The following is a 14,553-nucleotide window of genomic DNA, read 5'->3' as shown; positions in this document are numbered from 1 at the left end:
CCACGGTTCTTGTATGAGGTATATAAATGTCTTGCAGCTATTGATCCGACGACTGATAAGTGCAGTCGCCGCTTTACAATGCTGCAAATTTAATTGGGAAATGTGGCACCTCATTTATGTTTCAGATGTAGATGCCGGGGGCTGCATGTCCCCTTCAATGGTTTTAGGAGCCGACACTTGTAACGTGACGGTCCCCAGCCCATAGTAGAGCCGGCAACCCGATTTTTCCCGAACTGTCTTAACATCAGGTTCGGGAACGCCGATAGTGAGAAAAGTTCCCGGCCTATCGGTTCTCTCTCCTGTTTTGCTGCCTAGCAGCAACCAGGTGGAAGTGTTAAGGTTGTTCTGTACACCAAGTTGTTCCAGAACCCCGACACCATTTCGCTCTTCTTCTGGAAGCCAGAGAAAGCACTTTTTGATCGATGGCAGCTCAGAGACCCTTTTCAAGGTTAGTCGCGCACCCTCCCACACATCGTTAAGGGAGGAGCAGTACTGCCTGAGCCACTCGTTCGTGTCTTCGTCGGCGAAGTTCAACCGTAACATTTTACGGTATACACCTACCGATTCAAAGCAAAGCTTAATGCCTTGCGCGGACGCAGTCCTTACAGCTACGAGGAGTTTCCTCCTAAGCTGTTGCACTGCTCCGTATCGTAGCCGGATGGATTAGAGTCGTTCTACAGGACCCATCCATCGGCTTCGATAGCCTTGACTGCAAATGAAGGCCTAGCCGTTGCCGGCCGAGCCCTCTTTGCCGCCTTTTGTGTCGAAGAGTTAGGATTGTCCGAGGACCGCTGCCGCTTCGGTTTCCCCTTAGCCGCAGGTGCCCCGAACGCTCCTTTCCCCTCAACCTTGGCACAGCTCTTTGGTTGTGCAAGGCTTAAATCTGGAATGTTCTCTGCAGAAGGGGTATACCCAGGGAACCAGTAAGGTAGATAAAAAGGTCAAAGCTGGGTTCTCCAGAATCTTTGCGCCGATATTAATTATTTTCGTTCTCCATGTTGGCTTGTCTGGAAGACGTGGAGGGCTTTAATGAACTATCTTCTTATTCATCAAACACCGCGATTATGCCGATGGCATCTGTATGCACTTTCGTCGAGTCATTTGTTCATTCATTTGTTCCCTATTCACTCCTAAATTTCAGTATCATCACACTTAACGCTTTGCTAGTGATAATCTCACAGCAGCGAGACAAACACATAGACACCCATGAGGACTGGAATCCGAACCCAGAGCAGCGAGGTTGTAAGGTTGACGCTCTACTCTCTCAACCATCGGACCGTTGGTTAAATAGCTCTGGATTTGGGAGTGAGCATAATCGAATTGAATATAAACACTAACCATCACGTATTAATAGTTTTCGCTATTTTGTCCAAAGACTGGACTCAACACGGACCTCAAGGTATGTTAATGTTTTTCTAATACGTTGTTATATGAAAGTCGCATAGGGACGCTCCAAGCTTCTGGGTTATTCTAGCCTGAGATATAACAAACGAAGAACTCTGTTGGCTTACAGGCAAGATACCAGTGGACATGCTGAAGACAAAACGGCAGTGGTCGTGGATAATTCACACATCAGTTAGGGGTGAAAACTGGACTGTTGGCTATGCCATGCAATATAATCGCCTATTTCAGGATATTTGACGAGTGTATCACCCCAGAAGCACATAGTGTTTGACAATAGAGGAGGCGTCCAAGCTCCTTGATTGAGTCCTCGTGGTAGCTGAAGAACATTTCTTCAAACCAACAGCGATAGTGTGTATTCGTGCTTGATGCGTTCTGCCCCATTTAGGGGCTAATAGTAACCATAAAAGCGACTCCTCTGAAGAATTGGTGGTGACCGATGTCAGCACCGTAGATGTAAATACTGTAGGTTTCAGGGGCGGTAAAAGACTACGACAATTACCGCTGGATTTGAATCAGTAGCAAATTTATATCTGTTTGGAGCAACCGTTTAATGATGCTATAATTATAGATGCATGTCTGCTGAGTGTTACCTAATATGATGCCCTTCTTAAGAAACTCTTGATTTCTTCAGTTGATTTCTGAAAAGGCTTTTAAAATTCAATTTCCTCGAATGATGCAAACATGAATTCAATACAAGTTTTCTCGGGCTTGGGAACGTCTCTGGTGAGCTAATGCCAGATACAGTTAAAATCTGATAACTCCATCGTGATGCCAAAGACATCCGGTTCACTCGATACGTCCCTTGATGAATCGATATAGTTCAGGGTTTACATTACTTTCCTTCATTTTCAATAACTTCCTGCTTTGCTACGCTGATTTGATTCCACTTCGAGGTGACATTCAGTTGATGTCAAAGGGTAATTGTGAAGTCCTTTACGCAGTTGATTTGTTCTTCGAAAATGCTTCTTATCTATATCAATGGTTTGGATCAAATGCAGATTTTAACGTGATTATTGTTACACTTTGACCGTTATTCAGTCTTGATTCAGTCGAGCAATGTAGTGCACAAAAAAGCAACCGACGGTTTCGTCCAGGGCAGAGGCATAAGATGCTGTCTCACCTCTATTCTGGGAGCAGCGTGACCGAAACTGGCTACAGTTGGTAATTGCTCCAACAACATGAGTGCGAATTATGTCCAAGTGAAATCCGCCTTATATATTCAGATTCAAAAGGGCGAAACCGGTAGTCACTTTTTTGAATTTTTGGATATTTAGCTCAAAACAGATCCACAAGTTTCTTTTCAATGGTCCGGGTTGATGCGAACTTAGGACTCCCTCAATCCTCAAACAAAAATAGTGTAATGTAGATATGTCGTTACATTTGATGTTGCAATAGAGGTTGTCAGATATCAGTCGACTCAGCTGTGAATGAGTACTTGAATCAAATCAGGGTAATAATATCGGACGAGCGCAATGCTGACCGCCTCCGACAGCGTACTGTAGTGTACCGTTGCGGTCTTGAATGAAGTGCTTCAACACACTTCAAGGCCCTGATCCCATATGGATTATTGCGCAAACGATTATTATTATTATAATAGACATTGTTGTCTGAATGATTATGTGTTGGATATTTAAAATAAAATTCTATGGCTATATTGTGCTGCATCCTCTCTTTCATCTCTCTCATTTCGGCTAAAATTAGTTTTCATAGGGGTGTTACACCTAAATCGCTCCGGCGCCCAATTGGTTTTGGTTTTGTCAAACGAAACATCGATACTTCATTGAGGCAGTGTGATTTTTCCCGATAACAGTAATAGCGCCGCCACTTTCACCTGGTTGACGTTGATCCGACTCCAACGCGTTTCCTCTCCAAAGTATGACCGATGACCACTGCAAGCTATCATTTCAGGCTCTTCTTCTACTTAGTCGGTTTGACACCCAAACGATATTCTTGACTACAGGAGTACAATCAACTCATCCTCCCTCCTGTGGGGGGCTGACGAAGGATGGCATCCCCGGCCATGTAATAACTTCCTTCACGGGGACGTTTCTCCACTACCTCGATGCCATCGTCCAATATTTCTTTCGGTCACAGGGAATTTTTCATCAAATTTTGTCGAAGGAATAAATGAGAAACAGAAAATTTCTGTACTGTTCACCCCCTGCCCTGGCCAACATAAATGAATTGTTTATTAGACTAAGACTTCTATCACAATAGGAGTGGCCTAAGAACCAAGCAGATAATCGGTTTTTTACAGTTCACATAAAAATCCATGCCGCTAGATCAACACAAATAAATAATATAAACCACGATTCCAGGGAATTAAATTCATGTAAATACGAGTGTCCGGATAGCTGAGTGGTTAGAGCGCAAGGCTGTCGTACGGAAGGTCGCGGTTCAAATCTCGCTGGTGGCAGTGGAATTTGTATCGTGATTTGATGTCGGACACCAGCCGACTCAGCTGTGAATGAGTACCTGAGTCAAATCAGGGTAATAATCTCGGGCGAGCGCAATGCTGACCACATTGCCTCCTAGTGTACCGTTACGGTCTTGAATGAAGTGCTCTAACGCACTTCAAGGCCCTGATCCAACATGGATTGTTGCACCAGCGATTATTATTATTATTATTATTAAATACGAACAGTCAAACAGTAAAAAAAAACAAAATTAGCGTAGTCATCAAAAGGCTCTGCTTGAAAAACTGTCTCACTGTTATACTGGTGGGGGTATTCACGGCCTGTGCTCCTTCATATTCCATAGTTGCCCGCTGGCCCAAGGAGTTTAAATTGCGCAGAACATCCAATGAGCGCCTGCTCCCTCTGCGGTAACGGGTCGATCAGTGTATTAGATGATCAGTTGTTGGTTTAAGCGTATGTCAATGTCACGCTCTCTCAGTTTGTCCTGTTCCTCCAACGTATTTCAAACTTCTTATCGAAGTGAAACCTCGTTGTTATGTTGTCCCTTGGTATCAGTAATTCGTAATGGTGCCTAAAAAGTATATCAATTTTCCTCAAAAGACTGTATGCTTTAGAGATGTAGTTGTGCACTTCATAGTGTACGGGTTGGGCACATCCTCCAATCGCGCCGTCAAAATAAACCTAGATGAGAATGTCAATAGACTGTATGCTTTACCGTCGAATTTGGACAATCTAGACCACTGGTGCTCTGCGAATAGGTTGGAACTAAATGCCAACAAACAACTAGTTTTTCTTGTAGAATGTCTACATTCCTCTTCTGACTTCGATTCCATCCAACGCACCTTAACATTCTTCAACCCCTCCTTCGAAGCATCCTTGAGTATTGCTCTGCAATGTGGTCTCCTTCTGGCTTGCCCTTGAGAAAGTTCTGTGCAAATTTACCCAGTCCCTCTTTTTTATGAACAACCTAACCCATCTGAAATATCTTGTTCGTCTTCAATCTTCTAATCACCCCTACTTAATCTAACTTTGTTTTCGACATCTTGAATCCCACGTGTCAGAAAGCATTGATGCTTTGGTGGCCCTCCCGCTCTTATTCTGCGCGGGTAGTTTTTTTCAGAACAATCTAAAGCAACCATTGATGTCCCCTAAATCAGCTTCTTTTTAATTCATTTTGGTTATCTTCAAATGCTAACTTTCATCCAAATCTTCAGATTCGCAGATGACATTAAGTTGTTTTTGGTTGATTGATAGAACTTTATTAAAAGGCTTTGAATTCGGATGAAACGCAGAAGGAAAGTAGAACTGATGTGTCTCGGCAAAATAGTTCTCTGGAACCCGTGTATAACAGTCCATTTTCATTAACGATAGAAGTTTATGCTAGACATTCGTACCCGAAGAGGAGGATTACATAACAGGTTGTGAAGGAAGTTCCGGTAAAGCTATTTTCGTGCCTTTCTTATTTGATGAACCTATTGGCCGACACCAATTAGGTCTCTTCCAACTTGACAATGACAACAACCTCACACCAATTTAAGGATTAGCTCAGAAATGTGATGGTTTATAAAAGAAGTTTCAATTTGGCTATGTTTGAATATATGTGAATATCTAACATAGTTATGTTATGATGTCACCTATTTCCAATCTTCTTGTAGTTTTCTGCATCATAATTTTAAGATTTCATTCTGGAATTGCTTTTCTTTGAAGAGAATCCATGGAAGCAAGTTTCACTATATGTACCATTCTATTCAACATGCTCTATGACTGCGAGTAGCCAATGTTGTCCAATTTATTGCGCCAACATGCACGGTCAAGGTAGTATAGGTCCCAGGGCGAAACGTGGATTGGTACCCACGATCGACTGGACTGATAACACAACGACGAGCTCAGCAACGACAACGGAATAACGATTTGTTCGTTTCCTCATGGAAAGTGCGCTTCCTGAGAGATGGAGCTGCCAAGCAGCTAGCCGATACCCTGTCCCAAAACAGGGCTGATGTAACAGCGTAGTAGGAGATGTGTTGGACAGGGACCGGTTTCCTGAAGAAGAGTCGCTACACCATATATTATAGCGGTTTCTTAGTCAGCCAAAGAATGCTGTTATCGGCTTTGAAAACACACGCGAACGGCTACCCATTCTGCGTTTGCGAGATAAATTTAGAAATATAAGCCTCGTTAACGTTCACGCCCCTACAGAGGAGACTGCAGAGTCGGAGAAGGATATCTTCTACGGGGCAGTAGAATGAACCCTGGAAGCCTGTCCCAGATATGATATCAAAATCATACTAGGGAATGTTAACAGCCGAGTAGGGACGGAGCCCGTATTCAGGCGATACGTTGACTCCCATAGCTTACATCAAAATACAAATGATAACGGACTACCGATTAATCAATTAGCAGTGTCACACAAAATGGTTGTTGAAAGTACCTGGTGTGCGCGAAAGCGGTTCACAAACAAACGTGGGCCTCTCCAGACGGGACCACTTTCAACCAAATTGACCACGTGTTGATCGAGCGCCACCATCTCTCAGCCTTAATGAATGTCAGAACATATAGGGGGGCCAATATAGACTCGGACCACAATCTCGTTGGCATGTTGCTTCGGGCTCGAATAACAACACCACCCAGGCTCTCCTCTTACAATCAGGAGAGAGTTAACATTGAAGCTATCTACAACACAGCCCTCCGCAACACCTCCAGCCATCTACAACACAGCCAAGCGCAACACGATGGAATTACAGCTGAATTGTTATACATATGGAGGCGCCCAATTACACCAAGTAGTTCATCAACTTGTGCTCAGGTGGGGCAGCGAATCAATGCCTGACGACTGGCAAAGAGGCATTATCTGTCTCTTACATAAAAAGGAAGATATCACACATGTTTAAGATATTCTCCGCTATCTTGCTAGGCCGGATAGCTCCATACGCCCAGAACATCATTTACCCATACCAAAGAGGCTTCATTCCAGTCAAATCAGCAACAGATCAGATTTTCTCTCTGCAGCAAACAATGGAAAAACTCTTGGAATATGGACATTAGTTGCCTTTGATAGCATAGCCAGGGTAGAACTGTACACGGCCATGAGAGAATTCGGTATCCCGACGAAATTGATAAGACTGACTAGCTGACCCTGACCAATGTGCAAGGCCTGATAAAAGCAACGGGATTACTATCAAGACCATTCGACATCAACAATGGTCTACGGCAAGGGGACGCCCTATCATGCTTCCTGTTTAAACTGGCCCTGGCAAAAGTGATCCGTGATGCAGACATAAATGTGAGGGGTACGATCCTCTTTAAGTCCACCCAATTACTGGCCTATACTGACGATATCGATATCATGCGAAGAACGACCCGAAGCGTATAAACTGCCTTCATCCAGATCGAGCGACACGAGATTTTGGGCTGCACATCAATGGAGGCAAGACAAAATCTATGGTGACGTTAGCACCGTAAACTAACCAACCAACAACATCACTGGTCAAACGGGAAGAATAAAGATAGGAGACTTAAACTTTGCGACCGTTGATAATTTCTCTACCTAAGGTCGAAAATCACAGCCGATAACAGCTACGATGATGAAATCCGCACACGGTTGTTGTCAGCCAACAGAGCCTATTTCAGGTTACAAACACTGTTCCGCTCGGAACGTCTCACCATAGGGTCAAAGCTCTTACTGTACAAGGCAATGATCTTGATGATGTATTCCACGGAGACTTGGGTTCTTAGCAAGAAAAATTGCGAACTCTTGGCCGCGTTCGAGAGAAGAATCCCCCGAAGAATTTTTGGCCCCCTACATGAGGATGGACGATTCCGTAGCATACATAACGACGAAATCTGTGAGCTACCATGACCGTCCGGTTGTGGATAAAATTCGGCTCAATAGGTTACGGTGGGCGGGTCACTTAATCCGTATGGATAAGGATGATCCAGCCCGGAAAGTCTATAAGGGCAATATCGATAGTAGAAAAAGAAGACGAGGCAGACCCTGCCTGAGATGGAGCGATAGCGTACGTCAGGACGCCAGACAGCTTTTAGGGATATGGAATTGGTGGACCTCGGCCCAAAATAGGGTGTCTGGAGTTCCTTGTTAAGGCAAACCTAGACTGGATACCGGTTGTTGTGCCGTTGATGACGATGATGATGAACATCCACGGCGATAAAATGACATTGCCGATGTTCTCCTTTTTTTTCAAAAATAAATTTAGAATTCTTGACTTTCTAACATAATCAATCATTGAAGGTGACCTGGTTGGAACCTCAATAATTTCTCCAAAGGTAACAGCTGAATTAATAGCCTCCTGCAATTTTCTCATTATCTATGTATAATAAATGAACGATTCAATGTCATCTAACATACGAGTATGTATCTATCTGGAAATGTACTTCAATCGAGTTCTAGCTTCACCTAAATCTTAGAATTTATATTAGCTTCACTCCTTTTACAGATTGACGTTCCATCAATTAAGTTAATTTCTCTACGAGCAACTATTCCGCTTGCACTCTTCCACTATTTACTGATGTGCTCGAAACAGGCCAGCTTTTATCAGGCAATTATGTTAATCGAAAACGACCTAGTGCACCATGTATGGAAGCTTGACATTGCCATTGAATTTATCCCACACACATTTGTTTCCATTTCGTTGCTTCATTTAATGTTTAGATTGGGCTACGCGAATTCTTTCTTCATTCCCATCCATCCGCAACGGCAGGAGTGTAGGAAGTATTTTTGTAACAAATTATGTAACATTGAAAACAAAAGTATCTAAAAAGCCAATGAAACAGAATATTACCCTAGAAAGATGGAGGTTTAAATTTGCCGCCACAATGGGTTCCAAATAAAGCAGATTGCAACCCAATGAATGAAATTTTACATCCGAATTTATTGGCAATTTCACTAGCTGTAAAATGTGGGAAGCTGCTGTGGGCGCCACTGACTATCGTCTATTTTGAATTGTTTCTATTATCTGGAGCGCCTGAAAGCAGGCAAAATTGGTTTTGACGGTATTCACAATAGCTTTTCATCCGTTTTCAATGATCGGATTTTTTTTCAGTAGTCTTTCATGGTCAGAGTATTTTTGATAACCAATATCATCAATGTCTCAAACTATTTGATTATAAAAATCAATAGATATTATATACAGGCATTCACATGCATGAACTTTCTCAGAAGAATATAGATAACTGAACGCGTTCAATTGTTCTAGCTAAGCTTCCAACCAAAATATGCCTATTGTGAACACCGGACCAAAACGATCTTTATAAATAAAATAAAGAAAAAATATAATTATACTTTTTGTTGTTCAATTTTTTTAGTACACTTTTCAATACTTTGTTGCGTGTCTATTTGATTTATTTAATGTTTGGCATCACTAGATATTGAGTCAAATAATTTTATAAACTGATTTATTGAAATTCATTGCTGGTCCTTCAATGTTTTCCATAAATGCTCAATGAGATAAAAGTTAGGCTTCCAATAATCTTCTCTTGCTTCGTTGCGATCTGGCCAACTTCTAGCAGCGTCACCCTTAAATAACATGTGAGCCTGCCAAGGCAAAAGGTGGAAATAATCCTGAATCGTTGATTTTGTCAATGTCTCCACTCGATAAAAGCGGATTCCTTTGTCCAGTAAGGTGTCGATGGTAGTGACCACCGCATCCAAGATATTACCGAGACATACTTCCCCAAATATTACACTTAAATGATTTGAAGGATGCTTTGCTGCCCGGATTCCTGCGACGTGTAAAGCGCACAACTGGGATGTCTAGAGTTTCTTACTAAGGCAGGTCTAGACCGGATACCGGTTGTTGCGCCGTTGATGATGATGTAAAATTGGTGCTAAAATTGCATTCCTCGTAGAAGAAAGAAATAAGCCTAATGAATGTGCCATCCAGCGACGAACATGAACTACTGTGTCGCAATTGCTTCACCCAATTTCTGGCGTGGAGCGGATGAATCCATCTCGTAACATCGGAAGCGGGCATGGTTGGCATTGCGGCATAATATCACCGGAATGATGCTGATTTTTACAGCAAGGACTGTATGTATAAGTCTTTGTGCAAATTTCCGGCAGACTCCACTTAACTTCAAAGATCGATCTTTTATTCCTCTGATTGGGGTGTGGCCAGACCAATAGCGGATCGATGAATGGAAGGCAAAGGTAATGTACTGTAAACACATAAATTGCTTCTGGCAACCATTGGTCGATCAGATGACTTTGTGCTGGAGATCGCTTTGCTGAGATGGAGGGATTTCTGTACGTCATTCAGGGCGGGCGGGTGCATAATATGTGGGTCGGCGTTAAAGACTTTCAATCATCTTACTTTCGGTTGCCCTAGATAGCGCCGCTGCAGTACACGGTCAGGCATAATGCAAGGTGATTCATTAGAATCTTGTATTCTAGTATGAGTTGATCACGGGAGCATATCCGGTTTACCGATATGAATCGCAGGCAGTACTTGATAGCTTTGCTTTCTGCTTACATTGGAACGGGCAAGTTTTAACTGTTCACTTAATTGCGCACAATAAACCTGGCATGCTGTTAGTTGATTAAACGGATCGTTTGGCGTATATTATTGATGTTGCTATCCTTCATAATAATAATTTCTTCTTCTTCAGTCTTTTTTCTGTTTAGAGTGGGGTTGGCTCGTCTTGATCTGTTGCGCCATTTCGATCGCTCCTACTGCGAAATAACGACGGGGGTGGGTACAACATCTTACCGCCCCTTGTTGCACCAGGAGTTCGTCCAGCGTTTCCCGCAGTTCGGGCACGTGACTGTGCAGCGAGTCGCAGACTAGTACCGCTTCATTACACAATCCCGACCATCATAAGGGAGTGTGTTCGACTTGAGGTCATCGGGAAACTGGGAACCGAGATTCGATGGGAGCAGAAGCGGCAGCATCAACAACACCATGCCGCACTGCAGACAGTTTCAGTACTCGCCGAAGCACTCTTCTCCACCGTCCAGCTGAGGTTTCCGCTGAGGTTCGGGACGAATTCCAAAGAGCGTGTATAGAATTCTCGCATATGGATCCTTTGCATAGACCAGGTATTCCCAGGCTCTATGCATCTATAGCAACTCCAGGAATTCTATCTCAAATCAATGATGAGATTGCATCCCGGCTGGGTGCTGATATGTCGCTGCTGCAACTACAATCACTTGTGTATTGTGGTGCAGTTACGGCTATCAGATTGCACGGTCAGAAGATTCGCTTTCGTGTTATTGGTTTGAGCGACCTAAGAGATCCACCATGGAAAATTCGTCTAGAACGTCGGTGGGACTCACTAAGGCAGGACATTGTTAGACTGATTCAGATCGGCAGGGGGGTTACCCGCCTAGCATGCTGAGCATACTGAGTGAATCACCGCCGAAGGCACCCGCCATGCCAATACGCCTGGCATCAATTTTGCGGATGTTACCGAAGAGGAAGTTCGACGAGCCGTAAACAGCTCGAAGAACTGGAGGGGCCCGGGTCTGGATCTTGGTACAGAATTTTTTGTATAAGAAATTTACCAGCGTACACAGTCGGTTGACAAACACACTATAAATGAGGTCATGAGGCAGCTGGAGGAATTTCCACCCTTTCTCACTGCGGGGATTACATACCTTATCCCTAAGAAGGACACGGTGCAAGACCTCGCAGTCACAAGACCGATTACTTGTTTACCAGCTCTCTCCAAATTCCTAACGTCCATTATTAGTGGAAGAGTCAATGCGCACCTCGAGACCAACAACATTCTGTCCGAGGAGCAAAAGAGCTGCCGAGTTGGGTCAAGGGGTTGCAAAGAGCAACTCATTATCGACTCGGTAGTTGTAGGATAAGCAACCAGAGGACAAAGAAACCTCTTTAGTTGTTATATCGATTATGCTATCTAATCGATGTCTTACATCTGTATCGCCTTGATCTGAAACTAATAAAGTTTTTGGCGACAATCATGGAAGGGTGGCATACCGCCTTATCAGTGTGTACATCTAAGGGTGCTAATACCTCAGAGCCCATCCATATATGGAGGGGCATCTTCCAGGGGGATTCGTTGAGTCCCCTTTACGTCTCAAGCAGCAATTTCGGCTATTGGCGGAACACCAGTTTGTAAACTTCCGCCGGGATACCATCAGGGCCTAGCGCCTTCTTGTTCTTCATAGTGGGAACCGCTTCTTCGAGGTCTCTTATTGTGAAAAGGGGGCAATCCTCAACGCTTGACATCCACCCGTATAGGATATCTGGGGAACAATGCCGGTAGAATGCGGTCCTTCTTCGCTTATAGTCAAGTTTACCTCGTTGACAAGGTTCTGCCAGCCGCGAGCTTTCTTTTTATTTATAGCGCTGCTGAGTCTCATCTTCGCTGATCTACGGAGCTTATGACACTCCCTCCGTAGGTCGGCATTTTCTGCCATCCACCAGTACATAGAAGGCTTGTCGCGGCTGGGGCCCCTTCGGGGTATGAAAGCCACACACGCCATCAGGTTATCAGGTTCATCACTGAATTTGCGACGGTGTCAGCTGCGACGTTACCACCCTTCGGAGCGCCCTCCAGTGCAGCTCTGCCTGTTCTAAGAACTTCGACGAACTTCCCGATGTTCGCCCTCGCGACATTTCACAGGCAGGGGTAGCGTCGCGTTGATGCTCGCCGGCAAGTAGCGTCAACCAATTCGAACGCGATGTACTGGTGATCACTTGCCATGATGCCAAAGATTCCGACGCAAAAATGATGTCAGGAATGCTTCCTTCACAGCCTGGGCACCGCAGCGTTGGCGTGGATCTGGTGTTTAAAACTGCGAGCCCGGTCCACGCCGCCATTTCCAGAATCCGTTTCCCTCTGGAGTCTGACTAAGGCATGCCGCATTCAAGGACCCTGGCATTAAATCACCGCCTACGAGGATTCGTCCCTCCGTGCTCGAAACGGCGTCCTCTAGAGCATCAAGCTGGCGCCAAAAGTCCGGCAGCGTCTCGTTTGGTGTCAAGTAAACGCTAAAAAACGTTATCCCTGAACGCCGGATCCTGACAAATCCGTTCCTTCGGCAAGAATACGAAATCTAACGTCGTCCCGAAACCAGATGGCAGCGGTGCCCGACAAGTCGATGGCAGCGGTGGCCGATAAGTCGAGATGCCATGTGGCCGGGTCCTTGTTTCGGTATTGTGCGCTAATTAGCACTAGATAAGCATTTACTTCCGCAGAGAACTGTGCTAGCAACTGCTGAACGGTTGCACTTCGGTGTATGTTAATTTGTAAAATGCGGACTATGCCATTCGCACCCTAGCCCTTTCCAATTCCACCCTGTAGATTGGAGACCATCCCAAGCCCGCAGTGTATGCGACGCTCTCACCAGATGCACCACGATCCCTGCAGGGAACGCAACTCTCGCTTTCCTTGCTGGTCTCCGCTTGATGACACCTACTTGGCTTCATCTCCGTCATGCTGTCCTCCTGTCCGGTCCCTTGCAAGCTGCTGACGTGTGTCCATAGTTCAGACACTTGTAGCACTTGGTAGGGACTAACCGTATTCGTACCCTGTAGGGTATAACATGAGGGGGGAGTATCACCCACAGGTTTACCAAGAATCCCGTCTTCATCAAGACTGACATTTCTGGGTTATTACCTTTCTTTCCGCTCGATCGAGTGCTATAAAATATTATAAGGATTTGCGAGTGGATAATCATACTTTGTAACTGTATAATTACCTATGAGAAGAGATTAAATACATTTCCATGTTAATTTTTTTAAAGTCCACAAATGTATTCCTTAGTATCCATTTTATATTAATAACATATAATTTCATCTTTTCTTACAGAGAAACGAATATCATCAAATAATTCACAGCCAACGACAGCAACACCATCGCCACCTCCTTTGGTGACGAGTAAACAAGGTTCACCGCCACCGAAGAAGGTCATATCGCGTCGTCCTCAAGTACAACAAACGCACACCAAAGTCCCACTGAAAGGTGAGTGCATTTCAGTGTTCCTTTCATAACAATTATTCGTTACTTAACGTCTGCCATTCTCGTGAGAATCAGAATCAATATACTATGTAATCCACGTGGGGGTGGAAAATGGTTATTGCATGAGCATTTTAAAGGAGAGCAGTTGCTCTTTATTGCCTCATGGTCAGGTCGTGGAATGCTTTTATCCCGAAGCCAGGGAAATACGAAAAGTAGCTCATATCTCGGGGATTGGAAAGAGGGAAGGAGTGCATACCCGTATATTGGTAGTAAGTGCACATTTGATTATTTATTCATTGCTTGTATGTCTATATCGACGGACATTTTTCAATCAAAAAGAACATCTATCCTGTGAGGAGTACACTTTTCTCATAGTTGGCTCCAGTCCAAACCAGAGCCATTCACGCTTGCATAGGTCCGCATACCTAGTTGTTCAATAGTATCTACTCCACGCTCCATGCAAAACTATCACGCTATCAATACCATAAATATTTTATGCATTCGCATTCCAATCAAATTCAATCGCAAAAAATCCCTCTCGCTTGTTTTTGCCGTGCAAAAGAGGGTGCCAACATGTTCACAGCGTGGTAGTCTATTGAAGCGTCCTCTAATACCATTAAGGTCGCCTTATGCGCTTAGCAATGTTGCTGCCGAATAGTAGCCCCCCTAATACCATAACTTGCCTCCCTGAACACCTTTTTCAGGCTCCCTTAATGAATGTCATACCCCATTTTATGTATATGGTGTGTTCAGACATAGTTGACGGCGCGTATAGCCAAGAGGCTATCTA

At 44.2% G+C, this 14,553-nt stretch overlaps 1 protein-coding gene across 2 annotated transcripts in view; it reads left to right on the top strand.

Moving 5' to 3' along the window:
• LOC119661475 (mucin-17) overlaps window positions 1-14,553 on the top strand; it is a 538,210-nt gene that overhangs the window by 352,769 nt on the left and 170,888 nt on the right. For both annotated transcript variants that reach the window (XM_038070838.1, XM_038070837.1), the window contains exon 5: window positions 13,614-13,766. In XM_038070838.1, coding sequence (XP_037926766.1) covers window positions 13,614-13,766 — 153 coding nt within the window. The remainder of the gene's footprint in view (window positions 1-13,613; window positions 13,767-14,553) is intronic.

The sequence above is a fragment of the Hermetia illucens genome, chromosome 1 (assembly GCF_905115235.1).
Source record: "Hermetia illucens chromosome 1, iHerIll2.2.curated.20191125, whole genome shotgun sequence".
NCBI lineage: Eukaryota > Metazoa > Arthropoda > Insecta > Diptera > Stratiomyidae > Hermetia > Hermetia illucens.
The sequence above is the reverse complement of the archived record's forward strand: the minus strand, read 5'-3'. Positions and strand labels throughout refer to the sequence as shown.